This window comes from Tiliqua scincoides, chromosome 3, assembly GCF_035046505.1.
Source record: "Tiliqua scincoides isolate rTilSci1 chromosome 3, rTilSci1.hap2, whole genome shotgun sequence".
Taxonomy (NCBI): Eukaryota; Metazoa; Chordata; class Lepidosauria; order Squamata; family Scincidae; genus Tiliqua; species Tiliqua scincoides.
The window spans coordinates 181,338-205,505 of record NC_089823.1 but is presented as its reverse complement, the minus strand read 5'-3'; the positions used below and the strand labels follow the sequence as shown (position 1 = coordinate 205,505).

At 58.9% G+C, this 24,168-nt stretch overlaps 1 protein-coding gene across 3 annotated transcripts; it reads left to right on the top strand.

The window, feature by feature from the left end:
- Positions 1-3,931: 3,931 nt before the first annotated feature.
- On the top strand, positions 3,932-19,709 carry TRIM3 (tripartite motif containing 3). Of its 3 annotated transcripts, none has more exons than XM_066619126.1 (11): positions 3,932-4,156; positions 5,380-5,623; positions 5,873-6,024; positions 6,140-6,320; positions 11,352-12,075; positions 12,995-13,098; positions 13,181-13,348; positions 14,915-15,083; positions 16,765-16,835; positions 18,191-18,331; positions 19,093-19,709. In XM_066619126.1, exons 1-11 carry the CDS (start codon positions 4,020-4,022, stop codon positions 19,243-19,245), a joined length of 2,244 nt encoding a protein of 747 aa, XP_066475223.1. In that variant the 5' UTR covers positions 3,932-4,019; the 3' UTR covers positions 19,246-19,709. The 3 variants fall into 3 exon arrangements, with proteins under 3 accessions (XP_066475223.1, XP_066475222.1, XP_066475224.1); XM_066619125.1 differs by having other exon boundaries at positions 14,915-15,095; XM_066619127.1 differs by having other exon boundaries at positions 4,106-4,156; positions 5,232-5,623; positions 14,915-15,095.
- Positions 19,710-24,168: the final 4,459 nt, after the last annotated feature.

Sequence of the window (24,168 nt, the reverse complement as noted above, 5' to 3'; positions counted from 1 at the left end):
AGTCACCTCCATCCTGTTAGCCTGAGAAGTATAAGAACAAAGCCCAAGGAGTGTGTCTGTGTCTTTTGGTGGAAAAGGTTGTGGGTGCAACATCCTGCAGGGAGAGCCTGGTCCACCAGGGCCATGTGGCCTCATAGGTAACCTGGAGCCTAAAGATCTACAAAAGAAAGCTGACTCAGGTGAGAGTTAGGGAATAATAGAGATTGCCAGTTAGCTTTGTTATTTAATGCTGATATGTTTCCTAGAAGTTTTATGCCTCTAGCATTTGCTGCCTCTTGTGACTTTATGTAACCCTATGTATTTAATAAAGTAAAAATCCTTTTACTAAGTTGTTTCATTGTCTGTTGGGGACAAAAGTTCAGAATCCTGCCTAGCCGTTCAGCAAGCTACCAAATACTCATTGAGGATTAGTAACTTGAGGACTGAGGCTTTATTTAAAGAAAGTGCTCAGTGCCTGCAAGGGATAGCCTTAAGCTTAGAGGGTCTCAGTGTCCCTGGACTGAGGCACTGGCACATACAGGGTGGTGGCAGTACTACCGAGCAGGGGTCCTTGAGGGCTCTAGGCACAAGAACTCTGAGCACCCCAAAACCCTGGGAGTATACGACAGAGTGGCCATCCAAATATGCCCTATAACAGCTGGCTACAGTGGGTGAGCAAGAGGTCAGGACTGTGCTTGGGGCGAGAGGTTCTGCAGGGCTCTGGAGGGGCTCTCCACAACAGCGATCCCCTGTCTCTAGACAACAGACTGGGCATCGCACTCCCCCTCCACTCAGAGCCCCGGTGCCAGACCAACTCCTGGCCAGGGGAGGCAGCGACGGCCTCCTCTTTCCATTCCTGCTGCAAGGAAAGCTCCCCCCTGTATAGGGGGGCAGGTGGGAGGGGTGTCCTGGAGGGCTGCTGGCCACCAGGAAGGCTGTGCCTCGCTTTGCAGCTGCAGCGCCAAAGGCTCTCCCAGACCAGTCCTCTGCCCAGCACTGGTCTCCCATCCTGCCCAGCTGCTTGGCCCTGCTGTGAGACAGCTGTCAGCCACCTTTGTGACCACACACATGCCAGAGGCGCTCTCTCTGAGCAGAAGAAGGGCTGCAGAGGAGTTCCCCAGGATAAGGGCCAAGTCCCCACAGAGGAGCAAGAGCCCCTCCAGAAAAGCCCTTTTGCTGGGGAGGAACTGAGACCAGCCAACTCTGCTGTTGGGAGTCCCAATTCTGCAGGTAGGCAAACCGTTCTGTAACCACACTGCCAGGTGATGGATGCACTGGGGGCATTTGCAGCTCACCCCCACCTCCAGAGCTTAGCCATACACTCCAGAGCAGGCACATCCCTCAGGAGCACCAAGGCTGCAGGTGGAGGCCAGTCCCATATGCAGCTGGTGTGGAAAACACAATTGCCCTCTGGGAGGCTGCAGCCTGTGGACCAGGTGGGGGGGAAGCATTCCATGTCTGACCTCCCTGGGCTTCCCGTGGCCCTTCCGTCACACACAGCCCCGCCCACGAGTCAGTGGTGGCACCAGCCCTTCAGTCAGGAGGGCATCTGAAGCAGCATCCACATTTTCTTCCCCCTCCCCACTGCCTGCACTCCACCACCTCTTCAAAAATTCTTCCACTCTCAGCATCCTCTAGATCAGGGGTGTCCAAACTTTTTGCTGGAGGGCCACATCATCTCTGTTTGGAGGCAGGGAAAAAAAGAATTAATTTACATTTCAAATTCAAATAAATTAACATAAATGAATAGATTAGAGTTGGAACTTATATGAATGAATGAAGGTCATGCAATAGCTCAAGGCCTATAAAAGGCCTTGCACAAAGCAAGGTCAGCCTTTCCTTCACTGCTGCTGCTGCATCACAGGTGTGAAACTGCAAGCAATGGAGGGAGCACTTGTCCCACAGCTCACATGAGAGGTCGAACAGTTGGCTGTCACGTTGAGAGCAGCTGCATCAGGCCAGCATGGGCTCCAGCAAGTCTCCAAAGGGCCAGAGGGTCATTGGAGACTGGTGCTCCCTGAGGGCTGGATTAGGAGTGTTCAAGGGCTGCAAGTGGCCCCAGGGCTGGAGTCTGGGCACCCCTGCTCTAGACTGAAGGGTGACCAGAATAGGATCCCAGCACCACTGTCAAGCTTGCCTCAGTGGTGCTGAAGACACTGGCCTGCCCTCATTTCTCCCTCCAACTCTCTCCCCCAGAGGGGCCGGGGAAGGTGTCATTTGTGAAACTGGGATTCAGGGAGTCGGAAAGAGGTCCTTCTTCACACAGCACATCAGTTCAGCAAGGCTTCTCCTTTGTCCTCACAAGGAATCTCTACTCGCCCGTCAAGGCAGAGGCACTGCTGGGAAGGGGCTGAGGGGGCAGTGGCACACCTTTGGGAGACTGGGCCAAGGTTCCTGGTTGGAGGCTCAGCCAGCTACCTGGAGAGGGGACCAGTGACTTGCAGCGACATCCTTGAAAGGCGAGGAGGCAACACAGTTCGCCTTACTGGTAGAGTCTGCTGTTAGAAGCTGGGATGACCTCCGGCCCAGGTGACTTCAAAGAAGGGCTAGACAAATTCCAGGTGGAGGAGAAGGGGGTCTTCTCCACAGTGGCTCAGCGGATGGCTCCAGGGTGGCAGTTTACCTAGGAGCAGCAGCTGCTGGAAAGCAACAGCATGAGGGGGCCTGTGGTTTTCAAGCCCTGTTGTGAACTGCTCAGAGGCATGGGGCTGGCCAGGGTGGGAGAAAGATGTGTGGCAGTGGACCACCATGGGGTCTAATCTAGCTGCACTGGAGTAGGCCCTGCAGGAGAGCCAAAGGGCTCCGGGGGCCCCACATCACCTAACCTCCCGCACCCATTGACTGCTGCATCTCAGCTCAGTCTTTTCTGCCTGCTGCCTTCCAGGTGTCCAGCTCCACGGCTGGGGGTGTGGGGAAAGGAGAATCCTGACTGAGTGAAGAATACGGGGCTCTGGCATGTGGGGGAGCAGTAGGGCAAGGGTCACAGGATCCAGTGCTGCGGCCACAAGGTGGGGAGCAAGCAGCACAGGCCTGAGCCCAGCCTCCTGTCTACCCTAACCCTAAGGGTCTTCTCTTGGCATGAGTGTCTCCCGCCACACACCTGCACCCAGCCTAAGAATGCCCCCCCCCCCAAGGAGAGGTGTGTTGGGGCAGCCGGCCTTGAAATACTCTGGCTCCCTCCAGGTGCAGAGTGGGGCGACCCCTGGGGGTGGTTTCTGGCCTGCTGTCAAAGCACCAGAGGGGCCCAGGAACTTGCAAGTGGGGAGCCCAACGAACAGAACCTCAAGTCGGCCAAAGGAAAGACCCCCAAGTGGGCTGCTGGAGCCTGGCTGCGACCCGGATGGGGGGCGCACAGGAGAGCTCCAGGGGCATCAGGCAGCGCAGCGCGTCAGAGCCTCCCCCTCCAGGGAGGACTGGTCTTCACGCTCCGCGGCCGCGAGTCCCGCTGCGCTGGCTGCCGGGGCCCCTGGCCGTGTGGAGGAGGCGCCCCGCCCGCCCGCCCGCTCGCCCCTCTGCAGCATCCTCCGCGAGCACCCCGGGCTGGATGCAGTTCCCACGGCAACCAGCATCCCCTGCTGCCAGCCGCCTCCCGCTCGCTCCGCCGCCTCTCGGCCGGCCGGCGTTCCACTCCCGCCCCCCGGCACTGCGGAGGCGCCGCGGCTGCTGCAGCACTCCGGCGCGGGGAGGGCGGAGGGGGGCGCGGGCTCCCCTGCAGCGGGCCTGGGCTCCTCCTTCCGGCCGGCGCCTGCAGTGGTGCGCCCCGCTCGCCCGGCAGCTGCGGGGATGCGCTGAGCCGCCGGTGCCACGTCCCCTGAGCAGCTCCGGTGAGTGGCGGGCGGGGGCGCGGCCCGGCCCGGGCGGGGAGGGGCTGCGGCGGCCGCCTCCCTTTCCAGGGGAAGGGGAGGAGCGCCGCCCCGCTCGCCCCGCTGCGGCACCCGGAAGGTGCTCCGCCTCGTCCGGGCGCTGGCGGGAGCGGGAGCGCGCACCTCGGGGCGCCGCCCGGCCTGAGCCCGGCTCTCCCCACAGGCGGCGGCGGCAGCATGGCGAGGCGCGAGGCGAGCTCCAGCCCCAGCCCGGTGGTGAGGCAGATCGACAAGCAGTTCCTGGTGTGCAGCATCTGCCTGGACCGCTACCGCAGCCCCAAGGTCCTGCCCTGCCTGCACACCTTCTGCGAGAGGTGAGGGCGGCGCCGCGGGCTTCGCGAGCCTCCGCCGGGCCTGCCGCGGGGGGGCCGTGCCGAGCTGCGCTCTTTGTGGGGTCTGGGTGGGGACGCGCGTCCTTAGAGCGGTGTGGCTCCTGCTCGCTGCAGCTGCAAGGCGCGGGAGGCAGGCAGGCAGGCAGGCGAGGGCGTTTGGGGGGGCGGGAGCTGCCTTCCTCCCTCCCTCTTGCTGCTCAGCCAGGAGCTCCAAGGCCTCTGAAGGCTCCCACCCAGTTGAGATGGCCGGTGGGGTGGGAGTAGAGCCTCCGGAAGCTTCACATCCCTCCACTGTAGAGGCCCTCCGAAGGCTTGCCAAGGTGTCTTAAGGCCTTTTGGCCTGGACCAGGGCTGGGGCTCCTGTGATCGGCAGGATGCTGGGAGCGAGGGGTGTGCCACACAGCTGGGCCGCCCCTTATGCTTCCCCCACCACCAGAGGAGATGCCAGCTCCAGAGATACCCAGACGAGAGCCAGGAAGCAGCACGGCCTTATGGGCGGAGGGCTTCTGTGTTGTGTACAGAGGACCCCACCTGCCGGGGCAGCCCAGGAGCCACCTCACTGGGCACAGCAGTCGGGGGCTGGAGCCGGGGCAGCACCGGGATGGTGCTGTGACACACAGAGGCTGTTCTGACAGCCGGATTGGCTGGGGGGATAACTGGGGCCCCTGGAAGGGGTGGCGGGACAGAAGCCAAAAGTGCCCAGCGGCCTGGAGCTGCTGTGCTTCTGGGGCAGCAGGGGAAACCTGCTTTCCTCGTAGAGCCTGCCTGCAGTGGCTTGTGGGGCGTGGCGAGACTGAGCAGTGCAAGCCTGCTGGGAACCGCGGCGGGCCTGGTTCAGGTGGCTGCTCCACAGGCTCTGCTTTAGGGCCGTCTGGGCTGGCACCCCAGGAGCTATGGCAGACTTTTGTGGCCCTAGAGGTGGCAGCTCTCTGAAGAACTCCAGCCGTTCAGTCCCTGTGGGTCATTTCTCTTCCCAGCCTGTCCTGCAGTGCGGAGCTCGGGGACCATCTCACCTCCTTGTCTGCCCCCTCCCCGTGTCCCTCTCCCTCATTTACAGGGCTGAGCCTGCCTCCTCCTTCCTTTGCTTCCTGATCCTTCTCCCACCCACCTGCATCTCTGCCTCCTGCTGGTCTCTCCTCTCCTCCTTCCTCTGCCACAGGCGCTAGGCCCCCTGACCCTGGCCTCTCTTGCCTGCTCTGCCCCAGGTGTCTCCAGAACTATATCCCGCCCCAGAGCCTGACCCTCTCCTGCCCCGTGTGCCGTCAGACCTCCATCCTGCCGGAGAAGGGGGTGGCCGCTCTCCAGAACAATTTCTTCATCACCAACCTGATGGAGGTGCTGCAGCGCCAGCCCGAGAGCGCTAGCCATGAGGATGCTGCCGCCGCCATGCTGGATTCAGTCAGCGCAGTGCCTGGCAAGCCTCTTTCCTGCCCCAACCATGAGGGCAAGGTAGGTGCCTCCTGTGTTCCTCAGTGGGGCTGATCCATGTGATGGTGGGTGGGGGCAGGCATGGTTTTCTGTTCCTGGCTAGGGGTGGCAGCAGGAGGGGCCTGGTCTCAGGCCCTCCAGGAAACAACCCCCCAAATCTGCTGCACTACCTCTTATGGGGCTGGCTGAAGCTGATCCCTGAGGGGGGGAAGGGGGGAGCAAGTGGACCTATACCCGGCGCTCTGCTCACTTCCCCCCACAACCCTGCAGGTGATGGAGTACTACTGCGAGTCGTGCGAGACGGCTATGTGTCAAGAGTGCACGGCGGCAGAACACCGGGAGCACGTCACTGTGCCCCTGCGCGATGTGGTAGAGCAGCACAAGGCCTCCTTGCGGCAGCAGCTGGATGCAATCAAGAGCCGGTACGGCGGGTGGGGGCTGGTGTGTGTGCTGTTGCCGCTGGCCTTGGGCCGCTGGTGGGCCGGAGCGGTAGGTGGCCGGGCCTGAACTTGGACTGACGCGTCCATTTCCTCGAAGGCTGCCCCAGCTGGCCGCGGCCATCGGCTTGGTGTCTGAGATCAGCCAGCAGCTAGTGGAGCGCAAGAACGACGCCGTGGCCGAGATTGGCAGCACTTTTGCTGAACTGGAGAAGGCTCTGCACCAGCGGAAGGGACTGCTCGTCCGGGACCTCGAGGCCCTGTGTGGGGCCAAGCAGAAGGTAGGCTGTGGCCGGGGTGGGACCGCTCAGCACTCTTCCCTGGGGTGGGTGCTCTCGCCCAGCCCAGCCCAGCCCAGCCTCCCTTTCCCTCCCAAGCAGCTGCCTGTCCAGGGGCCCAAAGTGTCCCAGCCCCTCCTCCTGGCCAGCCCACAACCCCCGTTCCCTCTCCAGTGGCAACCGGCCAGCTGCTTTTAGAAGGAGGGCATGCTCTCTGGTCTGAGCTGAGAGGCCACGCTGCTCTGTGAACACTGTGGTGCCATTGAACTCGCTGCTGCGGAGCCATGAGAGCGCAGAGCCCCCGACGGACCCCTTCTCTCCTTCCTGTGCTCCTCTAAAAAGCACCACAACGAGAGGAGGCACTTGTGCAAAAGCCCCTGCTGAGCATGGAAACACAACTTGTGTGCCACTCTCAAAAGCCGCGTCTTGTCAGTGTGTGTGACGTTGGCACCCTCTGTGACACCACACGCTCCCTTGTCGTTGATTCTGCGTCAAGGCCCATTCCAATCCCCTTTTTAAGGCATCTAGGCCAGATGCCATCACCACATCCTGTGGCAAGGAGTTCCACAGCATTATGTTTGCCATTTTGTTCTCAATACCTTTTCTAATGATCCCAAGCATAGGCCTTCTTCACTGCCGCCGCACATTGGGTCGACACTTTCATCGACCTGTCCACCACCACCCCAAGATCTCTCTCCTGATCTGTCACAGACAGCTCAGAACCCATCAGCCTGTAGGTGAAGTTTTGATTTTTCCCCCCATTGTACATTACTTTACACTTATACTGAAATGCGTCTGCCATTTTGCTGCCCATTCTCCCAGTTTGAAGAGATCCTTCTGGAGCTCGTCACAATCGCTGCTGTCTTCACCCCTTGGAAAAGTTTGGTGTCGCCTGCACACTTAGCCACCTCGCTGCTCAACCCTTTCTCCAGGTCATTTATGAACAGGTTGAGAAGCACCGTTTCACCTCTCTCCATTGTGAAAACTGTCCATTGACACCCACTCTCTGTTTCCTGGTCTTCAACCAGTTCTCAATGCATGAGAGGACTTGCCCTCTAAATCCCTAACTGGAGCTTTTTCAGTAGCCTTTGGTGAGGGACCGTGTCGAAAGCCTTCTGAAAGTCCAGATATAAAATGTCCATGGGTTCTCCCGCATCCACATGCTTGTTGACCTTCTCAAAGAATACTATAAGGTTCAGCTGATTCTTCCTCAGCAAGTCTTGTTTGTCTATGTTTTAAGATTCTACCTTTGATGAGGCATTCCACCATCTTACCTGGAATAAACATTAGGCTGACTGGCCTGTAGTTTCTGTGCTCTTCCTTTTTTAAAGATCAGCATGACATTTGCTATCCTCCAATCCTCTGGCACCGTGGCCGTTTTGAGGGACAAGTTGCATACCTTAGTCAAGAGGTCTGCAACTTCATTCTTCAATTCCTTAATAACTTTTGGGTGGATGCCATCAGGGCCTGGTGACTTATTGATCTTTAATTTATCAATGAGGTCTGAAACATCTTCTCTTTTAACCTCTATCTGACTTAACTCCTCGGTCAGGAGGGGCCGTTCGGGCAGCGGTATCTGCCCGAGGTCTTCTGCCGTGAAGACAGATGCAAAGAACTCATTTAATTTCTCTGCCATCTCTAAGTCTCCTTTTATCTCCCCTTTCCCTCCCTCACCATCCAGAGGGCCAACCGCTTCTCTGGCGGGTTTCCTGCTTCTAACATATGTGAAGAAGCTTTTATTATTCCCCTTAATGTTGCTAAACCTGTATCAGCCACTCCTGAAAGCTGCTCACTAACCACCATCCACAGCAGGAGACGGGCAAGCAGCACCCCATCTGGCACTTAACACATTGCATCACCACAAACAGGCACACCTCGTGGGGGCTGCAGCACATGGACCTATCAGAGGGAGCACTGCAGGTGCAAAGCCCCTGCACATGTCACACAAGGTGCCTCCTGAAGTGTTCTGCCCATCTAGCCACACCCGCACACACCCTGTGCCCTTTGCAAAACTGTTTCACCTGCCTGTGGGGCTGCTGATGTGCTCCCATCCTGTCCCCTGCAGCTGCTTGCCAGGCAGCAAGGCCAGAGGGGACAGGGTGCTCATGACCCCCCCCTCTGGAGCACCCCCCATTGGAACCCAAGGAGTAAAAGATCCCAGTTAAAGTTTTAAAAGTTGGTGATCAAGCACCACCTGAAAGGGGGGTTGCCAACTACCTTCTCCCAGCAGGGCTGTTGTGCCATTGCAAGTTATCCAACAGGCAGCCAAGTAACGGGCACCAGCAATGTCTGGCTGCGCCGGTTGGTTCATTGTCTGCCATGGAATGTGCACATCAAGGTGCTGGGCCTTGAGCTCTCTCGTTTCCTGTTGGAGTGGTGAGGTAGAGGTTCCTGTTGGGAGTTGGTGTGTGGAGACCTCCAGGGGCAGAGAGCCCGAAGTTGGAATTCTGAGGAGATGAGTTGCCAGCCCCGTTGCCATACTTGTTGCGAGGGACAAAAGGCTGTTTGCGCCAAGGGCTCTCAGGGTGCCTCAGGCACACGCTTCCGGTTCCTGCGTGAGAGGCCAGAGAGGTGTAGCCCTGTGCCTTGCACCTGAGCGCAGTCTCCCTGGGCAGGGGCTTCTGTTCTGGGGCTGCAGTGCTGTAATGGGCTGTCAGATGTAGTCAGCACCCTATGCCCTGCCATGGGGGGTTGTGGGAGGTGAGATTTCCTGGCGTTTTTCTCTTCCCTGTGAATCTCCACAGGCTTCCTCTTACTTATGGCAAGTCTGGCGCTGGCAGGCACTTTCTTTCGTGAATGACCTTGTGTGGGTCCCTCGTCTGATTAGACCTCGCCTGGAGTATCCAGTTCTGGGCACTTCCATTTAGGAAGGATGCAGCCAGACTGCCAGTGGAAAGAGATGAGGCAATGGCGAACCTGCCCAGTCCCGCACCTCGGGCAAAGGTCCATGATGACGCTCCCCCAAAGGCTGTCGCCGCCCCTGTACACAAATCTGCCCCCTCCAACTCTCCTGAGACTCATGGAGCCTTGCGCGACCCCAGGCTGCGGCAGGAAAGCTTCCTGAGGCTTCCCCAACGCTATAAGTTGTGATGCCGGAAAAAGGAAGCAGGTTCCAACCCCATCGGGAGCCTCAGAGAGGCTTCCACGGGGTCCGCAAGGCTTGCGCCTGGGACATTAGTCCCATCGAATATAATGGGGGTTTCGCCACTGAGATGAGGATGCTCAGAGGGCTGGAGAACAAGGAAAGGCAGAGGGAACTTGGTGTGTTCAGCCTGGAGAAGAGGAGGCTGAGAGGGAGCTGTGAGCTCTCTTCAGATCCCTGAAGGGCTGTCCTGTGGAAGGGACATGTTTGCTCTCAACTGCCTCTGAAAGCAGAACTGGATCCTGCAGGAGAAGAGATTCCAATTGGATATTAGGGAAAAACAGTGGAATGGATGCTGAAGGAAGTGGTGAGCTCTCCCTCACTGGAGAGGCTTGACAAGCACCTGCTGGAGATGCTCTCCAGCAGGATTCCCTGCTACTGGCGGGGTTGGACTGGATGACCTTTGAGGTCCCTTCTAACTCTGTCTCTGTGGTTCTGTATTCTGCAGGGGGTTGGAATTTGCGTGCACTGACCCCTTCCTTGCCTGATCCTTGTGCCACTCTATCTCCCTGTTCTGACCTCTTCGCTGGTGAAGTTGTGCCAGCATCCAAACTATGCTAATGCAGGGTTTTTCCAGTGTGGCATCAGCACCAGTGGCCCATCTGTTGGCAGGTGGACATCTGCGCTGGCTGGCATGCATGGAGGTTCACTGGCATCTCAAGGATAGGGAAGGGTCTCCAAAACCTCCCTTTTGTCTTGCAGACTGAGCCAGCAGCTTAACTGCGGCTAACCAGTGGAGTGTTAAAGGCCAGGCTCAGCCCCAGGGCTTCTCCTGTATGTGTGTGCACCTGCTGCCTGCTTTCCCCCGGTCCTGCTCAGCTGTCAGACTGGTCAGGCACACCCACCTTGCAGAGTTGAGCTCTCTGCTGCTTCTCCCTGACCCAGGCTGCAGGTGAAGTGCAGCCCAAACAGGGTGTGACCCCCCCTTGTTGGATGCTGAACCTTGGGGAACTGGATGGGGGAGGCTGCTGCACACAGACAGGGGGAGAGCACGGCCATGCGGATCTAGACCAGGGCTCTTGACCTCTTCACAGTTGCAGCCTCCCTGTCCACAGGATCTCTTTGCCAGACGGTCAAAATTGTCAACACCACCAGGCCTGCTCAGTACCAGCCTGCCTTCAGCGGAGCTCAACAGCTTGGCTTTGCTGTGCAGATGGAGAGCCAGAAGCTGAGCTCCTCCATCCATATTGGGAATGTAGCATTAAGAATCTGCTCTCACAGCCATCAGACGCAGGGGAGGGCTCCAAGACTCAGGCTGTGTCTTGCTGTCTTGTGTGCTCCCTGAAGCATGTGGTGGGCCACTGAGAGATACAGGAAGCTGGACTAGGTGGGCCTTTGGCTCTTCTGATGTTCTTAAGTGCTCATTGTCCAGAGACTCAGGTGCCCCCATTGCTTGATTCCGTATCCCCAAAGGGTACGGATACCCCGGTGAAGAATCCCCAATCTATACAGGCACAGCCCAAACTGCTGCTTGTCCAGGCAAAGTCACACCTACCCTTCGTTCCATCGTTTCTGGGCTCTCTGCTGGCAGCCTTGGAAACACTGCAGCGCCCCTGCCTTGCCTCGGGCCAAGGAGGCTGTCCATATTGGGGCCTGCCCTGTCCTTTACCCCAGGCTGCCCCTTCGATCCCCCAGAGCTCTGCCATCCACTCCCTGCACTGACTCACGCAAACGGCTGTGGTGTCCAGACGACTGGCCCTGCACGAGTCAGTGCAGGGAGTGGATGGCAGAGCTCTGGGGGCCGCTCTCCAGCAGTGTTGGCCCCTCTGGTGGCCGGCAGCGGAAAGAGCCAGGAGGCCCAGCAGCCTGTGTGTGTGACCCCTAACCGGAGTGCCCACAGCCTCCTGCTCCCACTCCAGAACCTAGTGGTGCGGTCTCCTTTCCCCCCACAGGTTCTACAGGCCCAGCTGGACACCTTGCGCCAAGGCCAGGAGAACATCCTCAGCAGCTGCAGCTTCACGGAGCAGGCGCTGGACCACGGCTCCGAGACGGAGGTGCTGCTCGTGAAGAAGCAGATGAGCGAACGACTGAGTGAGCTGGCGAGCCGCGAGTTCCCCGAGAAGCCCCACGAGAACACCCAGGTGGACTACGTGGTGGAGACGGAGGGCGTGCGCAAGTCCATCCTCAACCTGGGGGTGCTGCTCACCACCAGTGCCATTGCCCACAAGACGGTGGCCACGGGGGAGGGGCTGCGCCATGCCGTGCTGGGGCAGGCCGCCTCTCTCACCATCACCACAAAGGACAAGGACGGGGAGCTGGTGCGCAGCGGCAGTGCCTGCCTGCAGGCAGAGGTGACTGCCCCGGATGGCTCTGCCCTGGACCACGACGTGCTCGACAACAAGAACGGCACTTACGAACTGGTGTACACGCCCCACCACGAGGGCGACCACCTGCTCTCCATCCGCCTCTACGGGCAGCCCATCCGCAGCAGCCCCTTCCGGGTCAAGGCTGTCAAGGCCTCCGACGTGCCGCCCTCCCCAGATGACGTCAAGCGCCGTGTCAAGTCCCCCAGTAGCGGCCACATCCGGCAGAAAGCTGTTCGCCGGCCCTCCAGCATGTACAGCAGTGGAAAGAAGAAGGAGAACCCCATTGAGGATGAGCTGATCTTCCGTGTGGGTCAGTGCTGTGCATCTGCACGTGGTCAGGGGGTGGTAGTCGTCCTGGACGCATGCAGGAAAAGTGGTGTGGGTGCAATGGAAGGGGACCTGGGAACGTGGCCACTTCCCCCCGGGTGTGGCTGTGACTTCTGCATTCCTTGAGAGCCGCTTGTGCTGCCGAGGAGCTGGGGACTCTGCTGCACTGGCGAGCTTTGAGCAGAGGCTGGACAGGCATTACTGGAGACAGTCTGGGGAGGAGGATTTTCCTTCTTCGAGCAGGGGGCTGGTCTAGATGGCCTTGAAGCTCTCTTCTAACCCTGGGATTCTCTGGCCAGGAACTGGTGGCTGGCCATTGTGCATGCCAGGGTAGGGGGAATGTTCTGTCCGCCAGCTTTGAGGTAAGTTGGTTGTCTTACAGGAGCCCAGTGTTGGAAGTGAGGGTGGGGCATAAGTGTGTTTTAAGTGCTGCTCATGGCAGGGTCCTTTACATAAGAACAACCCCACTGGATCAGGCCATAGGCTCATCTAGTCCAGCTTCCTGTATCGCAGCAGCCCACCAAATGCCCCAGGGAGCACACAAGACAACAAGAGACCTCATCCTGGTGCCCTCCCTTGCATCTGGCATTCTGACATAGCCCATTCCTAAAATCAGGAGGTTGCGCATACACATCATGGCTTGTAACCCGTGATAGACTTTTCTTCCAGAAACTCATTCAATCCCCTTTTAAAGGCGTGCAGGCCAGTCGCCATCACCACATCCTGTGGCAAGGAGTTTCCATGCTGAGTAAAGATTTATTTTGTTTTCTGTGTCCTAACTCTCCCAACGCTCAATTTTAGTGGTTGTCCCCTGGTTCTGGTGTTGTGTGAGAGGGTAAAGAGCATCTCTCTATCCACTGTGTCCATCCCCTGCATAATTCTTTCTTGCCCACTCACTGCAGGAAGTCGGGGCCGGGAGAAGGGCGAGTTCACCAACCTGCAGGGCATTTCCACCTCCAGCAGTGGGCGAATTGTGGTGGCCGACAGCAACAACCAGTGTGTCCAGGTAGGAACTGCCCTTCTGGCTGGTGCTGGCTGCTGTTGCTGGGGCAACCCCTCTCTGAGAGGTTGTCTGGTGTGCTTTTCAGGTCTTCTCCAATGAAGGGCAGTTCCGCCTGCGCTTTGGGGTACGGGGCCGCTCTCCAGGGCAGCTGCAGCGCCCCACAGGGGTCACCGTCGACCTCAATGGGGACATCATCATTGCTGACTATGACAATCGCTGGGTCAGCATCTTTTCCCCCGAAGGCAAGTTCAAGGTAAGGACTCTGAAGCTGGCAGAGGAGACGGGAAGGAGGGAACTCTCCCCACCCCATCAGTGTTGCATCTATTGTGGGCTGTGCTCCTGGCATCGTGGAGGATCTTGGCAGGGGGAGGGTACTGATTGGTCCAGTGGGTGGGCATGCCATAGCTCGTCAGGCTTGCATTAATGTTCCCCCTGGTGGGTACTCCCGGGCAGAGCAATGCTGGCCTTGCAGGACTCTGAGCCAGACCATGGGTTGCTTGAGGGCCTTGTCGGGTGGGAGCCATCAGCACGAGCTGTCCGGTTTGGAGCTCGGCAGTAAGAACATAAGAACAGCCCCGCTGGATCAGGCCATGGGCCCATCTAGTCCAGCTTCCTGGATCTCACAGCAGCCCACCAAATGCCCCAGGGAGCACACCAGACAACAAGAAGACCTGCAAGGCCTCCTGGGAATTGTAGTTAAGAACATAAGAACAGCCCCACTGGATCAGGCCACAGGCCCATCTAGTCCAGCTTCCTGTATCTCACAGCGGCCCACCAAATGCCCCAGGGAGCACACCAGATAACAAGAGACCTGCATCCTGGTGCCCTCCCTTGCATCTGGCATTCTGACATAGCCCATTTCTGATGCATATACACATCATGGCTTGTAACCCATAATGGATTTTTCCTCCAGAAACTTGTCCAATCCCCTTTTAAAGGCATCCAGGCCAGAGGCCATCACCACATCCTGTGGCAAGGAGTTCCACAGACCAACCAGACTCTGAGTAAAGAAATATTTTCTTTTGTCTGTGCTAACTCTCCCAACACTCAATTTGAGTGGATGTCCTCTGGTTCTGGTGTTATGTGAGAGTGTAAAGAGCATCTCCCCATCCACTCTGACCATCCCCTGCATAATTTTGTATGTCTCAATCATGTCCCCCCTCAGGCGCCTCTTTAACTAGGCGCCTCTCATTAACCAGATGTCCCCTGGGGTGCTCCCAAGCAGGATGTAGCTGGATCCGAGTCTTTACTCAGATCATTACTTGGGAAATAACGAAAATGTGTTTGCGTTAATTTTGTAGTGCAGGTTGTGCCTTGTTATCCAGTGGGGGTTCCGTTTCAGAACCCTGAGTGGATAAAAAAAATCAGTGGAAAAGTAGTTTTGAAGACCCACCTCCAGGTGTCTTGTTCCTATATTGTCACCCCAGAATGCAGTGGTTTAGATGCTATACTACATTCAGCCACTAGATGGAATCTGGTGGAATGAAATTTTAATTATTTAGCAGCGCGAAGGAAGGAAATGGGATTCTCCTTGTTACGAGGCCTTTAAAGGTGGTGAGTCAGGTCAGGGGAGACTGAGGTCCCACCGCTCGTAATTTTTAGAAGTACCTTGCAGCCAACCGAGCTCCCGCAGGTCCTGCCAGCAGAGTGACAAACACTTGCGTTGATGCTGCACGTGGAACACGGAGCCACTGGAATCGAGCTTGGTCTTTCTGGCCAGGTGGAAAGCGCTGGTCAGCAGGTGCACGGAGCCCTGCGTGTTCAGCGTGGTGGCTCCTTCCTTCCTGTGGTGCTCATCTCTGACTCTGTCCTGCTGTAGACGAAGATCGGGGCAGGCCGTCTGATGGGCCCCAAGGGTGTGGCTGTGGATCGCAACGGGCACATCATTGTGGTGGACAACAAGGCCTGTTGCGTCTTCATCTTCCAGTCCAACGGGAAGCTCGTGACCAAGTTTGGGAGCCGGGGCACCTCGGAGCGCCAGTTTGCAGGTACCCTTGACGGTAATGCCGCGACAGATCTCCTCTCGTTACTGCATGCCTGCGGCTGCCGCTGGGGTGAGCGCTCTCCTCTTTGGACCACCCTTCCTGTGACTCCTGGCTAGTCGAAGCAGGAAAGGGCTTACCTTGCCTGGTGTGCTCTGCCAGCCTTGCCCCTGCCACTGGTGCTGTGGGGGGTTCTTTCTCTCTGCACCCCCCACCTTACTTGACAGCTGGTGTCACATGCCCTGCTCTCTTTTGTGGTTAGCACTGCATGGGGTGGGGGGAGGGTGCAGGGGAATGTCACCAGAAGGAGGTAGAGATCAGAAGGCCTGGGAAAAATCTGGAAAACGGGGTGTTTGTTTTTGTGGTATGGTGTGTTTTTCCAGTTGAAAAGCAGGAAATTTTTGGAAATGGCTTCTTGTGAAATATTCTCTTCGTTAGCTGAGTGAAGTTTTCTGAATGGTAAAGTCTTAAATCTGCCTTTCCTTCAGCATGATTTCTGATAAGTGTCTAAGACCCTCAACAGTACTGAGCAATTGCGGTCTCTGTGAGCTGCTGGGTGACCCCATGATGGGTGAAATGCGCTGCCGTGGGCCTGGGGGTCAGCGTTTTGCCCCCTGACTGTCAGGATTTGCTTGAAGGCCTTTGGTGCTGCCACCAGTCAGGTTGGAAGGCAGGCTTGGGGGAGGGAGTGCTCACCCCCAGAGAGAGAGAGGCCTCTGGAGAAGGGGCTGGCAGCTCTTTGCACTGTCTCTTCTGTTCTGGATGATGCCAACACGATCCTGGCAGAGAGAGAACTGTTTTTAAAACCCAAATAACAATACTGACAACAGCCCTTTTCCTTGTGCCTGCAACCCTGCAGAGAGGGGCAGAGCTTCTGTCCCTGCATCTTGGCCTTGTGGCTGCAGCAGCAGCTTCCAGCACCAACACAGGCAGTCTTTGTCATTATCCGAATAAAGCTAAATTTTAAAAACCCAAAGTATGTAAAGAAGGTGTTACGCATATGCCAGACAGAGACAGCAGCTTTGGTACACATGGTACATTTTATGTTCTTGATTTCCATTTCAAAAACATTTTTTCCATGCCTTCAAAATGCCTAGAAATGTATCCTCAATGCCCAGAGGTGACAGATCCGTGAATATCAGAACCTGTAATCTTCTGTAGGTCACTGATAGGGAAAAGCTCCCTTGGAAATCTCCCTTTAAGAATTAACATTGGCCTTTCCCATAATTCTCTTTTCCCCACATTGGGCCACATTTGTAAGAGAGAGAGAGAGAGAGAGATTTCACACACACACACACCCCTAGAATTTTTTTTCCCTTGCAGTCACCCTGGTTGTGTAAAGCTCTGGGGGTCCACTTGATGTCATGGAGGGCTCTTGGTGAGAAGAGGATCAGGCCCCGTCTCCTGCCACCCCATGCTCTTCCCTGGTGGGGGGGGAGCAGGCAGGCAGGGCCCCTCAGGAGACTGGATTTGGCCCATTGGCGGGGAGGGTTGGGGAAGGATGTTCTTCCCCTGGAGTGAGTGAGAGGACCCTCCTTACCCTCCCAGAGACCCCTCTGGTTAGTGGCATGAGAGGTGGGAAAGGCTGCCCCCCAGCTGCCTTTCTCTTGCTGCCGGGTCCCAGGGCCCCACATGCTGTTCCTGCCACCGCGCCTCCACAGCTCAAGCTTCCCCTCTTCTTTCCCAGGGCCCCACTTTGTTGCCGTCAACAACAAGAACGAGATTGTGGTGACGGACTTTCACAACCACTCTGTGAAGGTGAGAACCGCCCCTCCTAGGAAGCTGATGCCTGAAGAGTCAGTGGGGCTGTGTGAGTGCGTGACTGGGAGGTGGAGTTATGAACCAGGACATCTCCCACTCGATTCACGGTCTCTGCCGCCAATCCTGCCAGGGGGTCTTGTGTGAGCCACCCCACCCCCTTGTCTCTCTGAGCCTTTGTCCTTCCACAGCTGCAGGAAGGCTGTTGCTAGGAGAAGGCCAGAGAAGCCCTTGGTCTGCAGAGGAGGGCAGGGCTCTGCCCTTTTCTTTAAGAGGACGGTTGAAGAGTGTCCTTGTGGTGGCTGCACCCAGGAATGCCCCAAAGATCTGCAGGGTGTTGCTGAGGAGGATGCAGAATGTGGTCTGCAGCACTGCATAGCCCTCAGGTGTCTCCCCCCATCATGGATGGGCAGTGACTGAGCCAAGCTGCTTGGCGGGAGGCCCCCTGTCTCCTCCCTGGTCAGGTGTGGGCTTGCCTGACCCTGGGTCCTTGAATAGGGACCACCGGCCTGCGTTCCCTGCAGGTGTAACCTGCTGCTACTCCTGCTGCCGCCACCGTCATCCTCATCTGTCACACCTGTGCCCATCACAGTAGTTGGTGTCTGCCCTGGGCATGAGGACCATAGGCTCCAGTCCTTGCTTGGCTCACATGGTGATGATGTCTGGCAGCCTGGGCAACTGGAGTTTGAGGTGATGGGGTGATGGAGCAGAGGGGTGTGCCCCCCACTTGGTGCCCCTTGCACTATCTTGTGGCAAGGTGGGCAGCTGCTGCTGCTGCTGAGAGGAGGTGAGAAAAAGCCCCTGCTCTGTGGGCCCAGTGGCACAAGGGCAAGACTATGGAGTCCCCAGACACTCCTGCCAAGACTTGGACGTTGGTCGTTGTCCAGCGAGACCAACAGCGCTGGCCAAGCAGAGTGTGGCTCGTGCGTGTGGCCTGAAAGAGGCCTTGCTGCCAAGGGCAGTGTCTACTCCAGTGATTTGAATTCCGGTGCCCTGCTTGGCAAGTCCAAGATGCCACCCAGGCTGCGAAGGAGCCTCCCACGCGGATTCTGGGCCAGCCGAAAGGGGAGAGCAGACTCCCTGCCCGGCCCAGTGTGTCCTGGTGGCCCCGAGGTGCCCTCGCTGCTTCTTGGGCTTAGAACAGAAGGTTGTGAGTCGTGTGTCCTGCTGCCAACACCCCTCCCTGCAGGACATTCCAGTGAAGCACCAGCGTCTGCAGGAGACAGTGCTGCGAGGAGTCCCTTCTACGAGCTGTGTGGCTGAGCCACCCTCCCCTGCAGTCCAGGCTCCCGCTGTGCTTCTGTGCTGGGGGGGGCAGAGCTTGGCTAATGGCGTGTCTGCTCCTCGCTCCCCAGGTATACAGTGCAGATGGAGAGTTTCTCTTCAAGTTTGGCTCTCACGGTGAGGGCAACGGGCAGTTCAATGCCCCGACAGGCGTGGCCGTGGACTCCAACGGGAACATCATAGTGGCCGACTGGGGCAACAGCCGGATCCAGGTATGGGGGGTGGGGCTGGGTGAAAGCACCCCATCTTCGTTGTGAACTAGGAGAAGTGACCCTTCCATTTGGCAGGAGGGCTGGCCCCACACCCCATGCCTGGTGCCAGGTGAGGCTGGGAGGGTAAACAGGATTCGGCCCATCGTGGGGTTCCACAGGAGCAGCGTCTCCACCGCGATGGCCTTGCCACCCACGCTCGCTCCACATCCACACTTGTCTTGGTAGCAGCACGGCCAGGGCTGGGCCTGCAGGTGGGTTCTGGGGCTGATTTCTGACTGCAGCCCTCTGTGGGAGGGGAAGGAGGGTGGAGGGTGACTTCATCTTTCTGCCCTTCCTCATGAGAACACCCTTTGGGGTTTCAGACCAGGTGGGGCCACCCACGACCACTCCGAAGTTTCCAAGGAGGGCCTCCCCCTGCAGCCTACCCTGTGCTGGTGGGATTTGGGTGGGGGCTTCCTTGAGCCCCACAGAGGTGCCTACTGCAGCTGCCTGGATGAGTCTCTTGGCCACCACATCACAGAGAACCTCTTCACTGCCTCCTTCGGATTCTGCCTCCTCCTCCTCCTCTTGCAACTGCTCTCTGTGCAGAGCTCTATCCCTGCTCTGGCCGCTCTGCACCTAGTCCTGCTCCTGCTCGCATTCCTGAAGCCAGGACCCCACGAGGGTTCCACAGCTGCGAGAGGAGTCCTCCCCCTGCGGTGCAGCTGCCCGCAAGCGCTGCTGCCAACCTCCACCTTCTCCCTGCTTTTCTCTTTTCGCAGGTCTTTGACAGCTCAGGGTCCTTCCTGTCCTACATCAACACTACGGCGGATCCACTGTATGGGCCACAGGGCTTGGCGCTCACCTCGGACGGACATGTCGTGGTGGCTGATTCGGGCAATCACTGCTTCAAGGCCTACAGATACCTGCAGTAACTCAGGGGGGCAGGCTGGGGGCGCCCTGCTGGCCTTCAAGCTGAGGGGCTGGGGAAGGGGCCTGCCCTGCCCTCTCAGCGACCCCCCAATGGGCGCTGGGGCTTCTGGCAGCTGTGTGACGGTTCCAATTGCTACCGAGGCAGCTATACGTTAGCGATCTGGACGCTTAAGGGGGATCTGTGCGTAAGGCTTCTTCAGGAGGGGCCGGCCTGGGCTCTGACGGCCTCTCCCATGGGCACAGCAGGGCAGCTGTAGCCACCCCACCCTACCTGTGGGTGCCCCGGCAGCTGGCTCCTGGCCCCGCCTCCCTCCCTGGCCATCATCCTGCTCCTTCCCGCACCTGAATCTTCTCTGCACTTTATCTCTGCCTAGGAGGGGGGGGACTGCCCCACTCCTGCCTGCCGGGCTTGTGCTGGTGGGGACTGGTTTGGGGGAGGGAGAGGCTCTCCTCCTGCCTCCCTGCCTGGGAGCACGGTGGGAGAGGGGGCTGGAGCTGCACTTGATGCCTTGCTCCTCGCTACCCTGGCTTCTGCACTGGGAGTGGCGGGGCAAGCACCAGTCCTGCCGTGCCTCCCCCTCCCCTGCAGTCTGGGCCGCCCGTCGCACCGCTGTGGCAGAGCTGGGCTGCCGTCCCCCCTGGCCAGGACCAGCCAGCGGGCTGGCACCCTGCCCCCGCTGATGCCCTCCTCCCCTGCTGTATCTACAAAGACAAATAAAAAGAAGAAAGAAACCAGCCCACTTTCTGCTTTGGGGGGGTGGGAATGGGAGGGGGAGTGACTGCTGAGCCTTGAGGCAAGGCTGGCTCCTCCCCCAGTGCCTGCCCCTTAGGGGCTGCAGGGGGGAGTGGGGTCAGTGCCTGCACTTGTTTTGATTAGCTTTGCTGCCGCCACATTCTTGGCCCACCCACCCTCCCGCTGCAACAGTGGTGCTGCCTCAGCCAGTGGGAGAACTGGCTGTGGGCCGTTCATGGGGGAGAGGGTGATAGGCCCCATCCCCAGAGAGTGGCTGTCCTTCCTGGTGGGCTGGCAAAGGGGTGTATTTTTGCCCTCTGGGATAATCTATAGCCCCCTCCTGGCAAACACTCTACTTCTACTCCCAGGTAGTATCTTATTTCACCAAGGTCTCTCACTTTGAACACTTTTCTCAGTTGATTGTTTGCTCAGTCCGCCCCTCCTCTTGGCATGTTATGCAGATCATCCACAAAAACCAACAGCAACATTTTGTTGTCACCTGACCCCTTGGCAGGTGTCTGCCTTGGCAGCCTTGAAACCCATTTTGGAGAGGGCAGTATCCAGGCACTTGTACCACTGGTGCCCAGCATGGTGTAAACCATAAAGAGCGTTTTGCAGTCGCCACACCATTTTGGGGTCTTTGGAGTCACCCCCAGTGGCTCCTGCATGTAGATTCAATGGGGCATTAAAATATGCGGTAGCTATGTTCAGATGGCAGATTTTAGATTTATTGTATCCAACAATGTGCTGGAATCCCTAGCATGTATGCACTGCTGAAACAGAGACGCCTGCGTTGGCTTGGTCATGTCGTGAGAATGGATGATGGCCGGATCCCAAAGGATCTTCTCTATGGAGAACTCGTGCAAGGAAAGCGCCCTACAGGTAGACCACAGCTGCAATACAAGGACATCTGCAAGAGGGATCTGAAGGCCTTAGGAGTGGACCTCAACAGGTGGGAAACCCTGGCCTCTGAGCGGCCCGCTTGGAGGCAGGCTGTGCAGCATGGCCTTTCCCAGTTTGTAGAGACACTTGGCCAACAGACTGAGGCAAAGAAGGAAGGCCCATAGCCAGGGAGACAGACCAGGGACAGACTGCACTTGCTCCCGGTGTGGAAGGGATTGTCACTCCCGGATTGAGTGGACGTCCCCCGGTTCTGATGTTGTGTGAGAAGAAAAAGGAACATCCCCTATCCACTTTATCCATCCCCTGCATAATTTTGTTTCTCTCAAACATGCCTCCCCTCAGGCACCTTTTTTCCCAAACTGAAGAGCCCCAAACGCTGTCGTCTTTCCTCATAAGGAAGGTGCCCCGGCCCAGTCATCATTTTGGTCACTCCCCATTTCCACTATATCCTTTCTGAGGTGTCGGGACCCAAACTTGATGCAATACTCCAGGTGCGGCCTTACCATCGAATTGTACAACGGCATTATAATATTAGTCGTTTTGTTCTCAATAACTTTTCTAATGATCCCAAGCATAGAATTGGCCTTCTTCACTGCCACCGCACATTGGGTTGACACTTTCATCGACCTGTCCACCTCCCCCAAGATCTCTTTCCTGATCTGATACAAGGACATCTGCAACAGGGATCTGAAGGCCTTAGGAGTGGACCTCAACAAGTGGGAAGCCCTGGCCTCTGAGCGGCCCGCTTGGAGGCAGGCTGTGCAGCATGGCCTTTCCCAGTTTGAAGAGACACTTGGCCAACAGACTGAGGCAAAGAAGGAAGGCCCACAGCCAGGGAGACACACCAGGGACAGACTGCACTTGCTCCCGGTGTGGACGGGATTGTCACTCCCGAATCGGCCTTTTCAGCCACACTAGACGCTGTTCCAGAACCACCATTCAGAGCGCAATACCAGAGTCTTTCAAGACTGAAGGTTGCCAACATGATGCCGCCCAGACAAGGCAAGCTGTCAGGCCTGAGTGTTGGGGCAAACACCTCATCATAATCCTGGCCTGGGACCTGAGCAAATCCCCTGGCGACAAGCCTAGCCTTATAAACAGGCCATTCCCCATCTGCCTGTTGCCCCTTGATTTTAAACAACCATCTGCAATATATGACTCTGCCCTGGGGGACATAAGAAAAGCCCCACTGGATCAGGCCATAGGCCCATCTAGTCCAGCTTCCTGTATCTCACAGCGGCCCACCAAGTGCCCCAGGGAGCACACCAGATAACACGAGACCTCATCCTGGTGCCCTCCCCTGCATCTGGTATTCTGACATAACCCATTTCTAAAATCAGGAGGTTGCACATGCACATCATGGCTTGTAACCCGTAATGGATTTTTCCTCCAGAAACTTGTCCAATCCCCTTTTAAAGGCACCCAAGCCAGACGCCATCACCACATCCTGTGGCAAGGAGTTCCGCAGATTAACTCCACGCTGTGTAAAGAAATATTTTATTTAGTCTGTCTAACTCTCCCAACCCTCAACTTCCGTGGATGTCTCCTGGTTCTGGTGTTACGTGAGAGTGTAAAGAGCACCTCTCTGTCCACTCCCTGGATGATTTTGTATGTCTCAATCGTGTCCCCCCTGGGGCGGGGAGGGGCGGGTCAAGGGCGAGTTCCCCACGCGTGTGGCAGGCAGGGCTGCTGCGTGCTGTGCAGGCGGCGGTGGGCGCCTGCCAGGAGAGCGGGAGGCCTCCGCAGCTCGGCCCCATCCCTGCCCCGGGAAAAGCCTCGCCCGGCCAGCCTGCAGAGAGCGCCCCCCTGCGGAGCACCCCCACCCTCGGCTGGCGGCACAGCACTTCCGAGCCACCCGCAGCCAGGCCTCGCTCGCCCCGGCTGCCTGGGGGCGGCAGCACCCGCCATCTCCCTCGGCGGGCGGCGCCGGGCCGCGCACCCCGCAGTGGCTCTGGCCTTTCCGGCGGGAGCCCGGGCACGAGGAAAGGGAGTGTCCCCTTCGGTGCAGCGGCTCCCCCTTCTGGGTGTCGCGCCAGGAGCCTCCCTCAGCCTGCGGCGACGAGAAGCGCTTTGCTGACGCTGAGCGAGAGCAGGGCTGGAGCTGCCTCGTCGCAGGCAGGAGGGCCCGGTCACTGGGCGGCAGGCGGAGCTGCGCCAACTCCGACGGGGCGCTCGGCGCCGCTGCTCCCCAGTACCCCTGCCAGCTCCCCCCGCCGCGCTCCTCCCGTCCAGCCCCAGGCGTCGCGTCTCCCCTCCCCCGCTGAGCAGGCGAGCCTCTCCCGCCCCACTGGCAGGGAACGTGCCGGCAACGTGGGCGCCCTTGCCCCCTGCACTTTGCTCTGCCCAGCCGTCTCCCTCCGGCCCCCCCCCCCGGGGGCTGCTTCATTCCCAGAAGCCGGCAGGGAGCTGTGGGGCCCCGTTCCCCCGCCCATTCCCCGTGCATCGCGCTGCCGCCGCCGCCGCCCGTCGGGCGCCCGGCCGGCCGGCCCGCGCCCCGCAGGACCCCTTCTTCGGCGGGCAGGAAGCGCCCCGGGGCCTCCCGGCCTCCGCACCCGCGCCCTGCCCTCCCCCCACTGGCCGGGCAGGGGCGAGCGCCCAGGGCCCCCCCAAAGCTCCTGGGGCTGGCGCGGTGCCGCCTCCAGCAGTCACGTGTGGCGGCCGGGCAAAGGGTCGAGGCCGCTCTCTGGCAGGGGCCCCGCGCCCCCCCGCCGCGCCCTCTATAAGGACGGGCCGAGCGGCGCGGCGCCACCTCCGACACCATGCGCGGCGACGGCGCCTTCGGGACCCTGTGGCTGCACCTGGCGCTTGCGCTGCTCCTGTGAGTGCCCGCCGTCGGGGGCCAGCGCTGCCCCGGCCGACGGGAGAGCGGCTGCAGGGAGCCCGGCCGGCCAGGGCGAGACCCGCAGTCGGAAGCAGGGCGGGCGGAGGGGCGCCCGGGGGGCTCGCTCTGCCCGTGTCAGCGCGGCGCGCGTGGGCGGAGAGAGCGCTGCTCTGCCGGCAGGCCGCTCGGGGGGAGGCCTCCTTCTCCGCGGGGAGGGCCCGCAGGCACGCGCTCCCAGCGACCCTGCCAGGCAGGCCGGGCGGCCGCCGAGCAGCGCCGGAGCCACTTTCTGTCTGTCTGTCTGTCTGGCAGGGGCGGCGGCGGAGGCGGCGCGGGACACCCGCTGGGACCGCAGCCCCCGCTCGGCGACGCAGGTGGGTCTTCCCCGGCAGGCGCAGGCGCCCTCGCCTCGGCAGAGCGGCGCGCCAGGCGGCAGGCTGCGGTGCGGCGCGGGGGGCGCTCGCACGG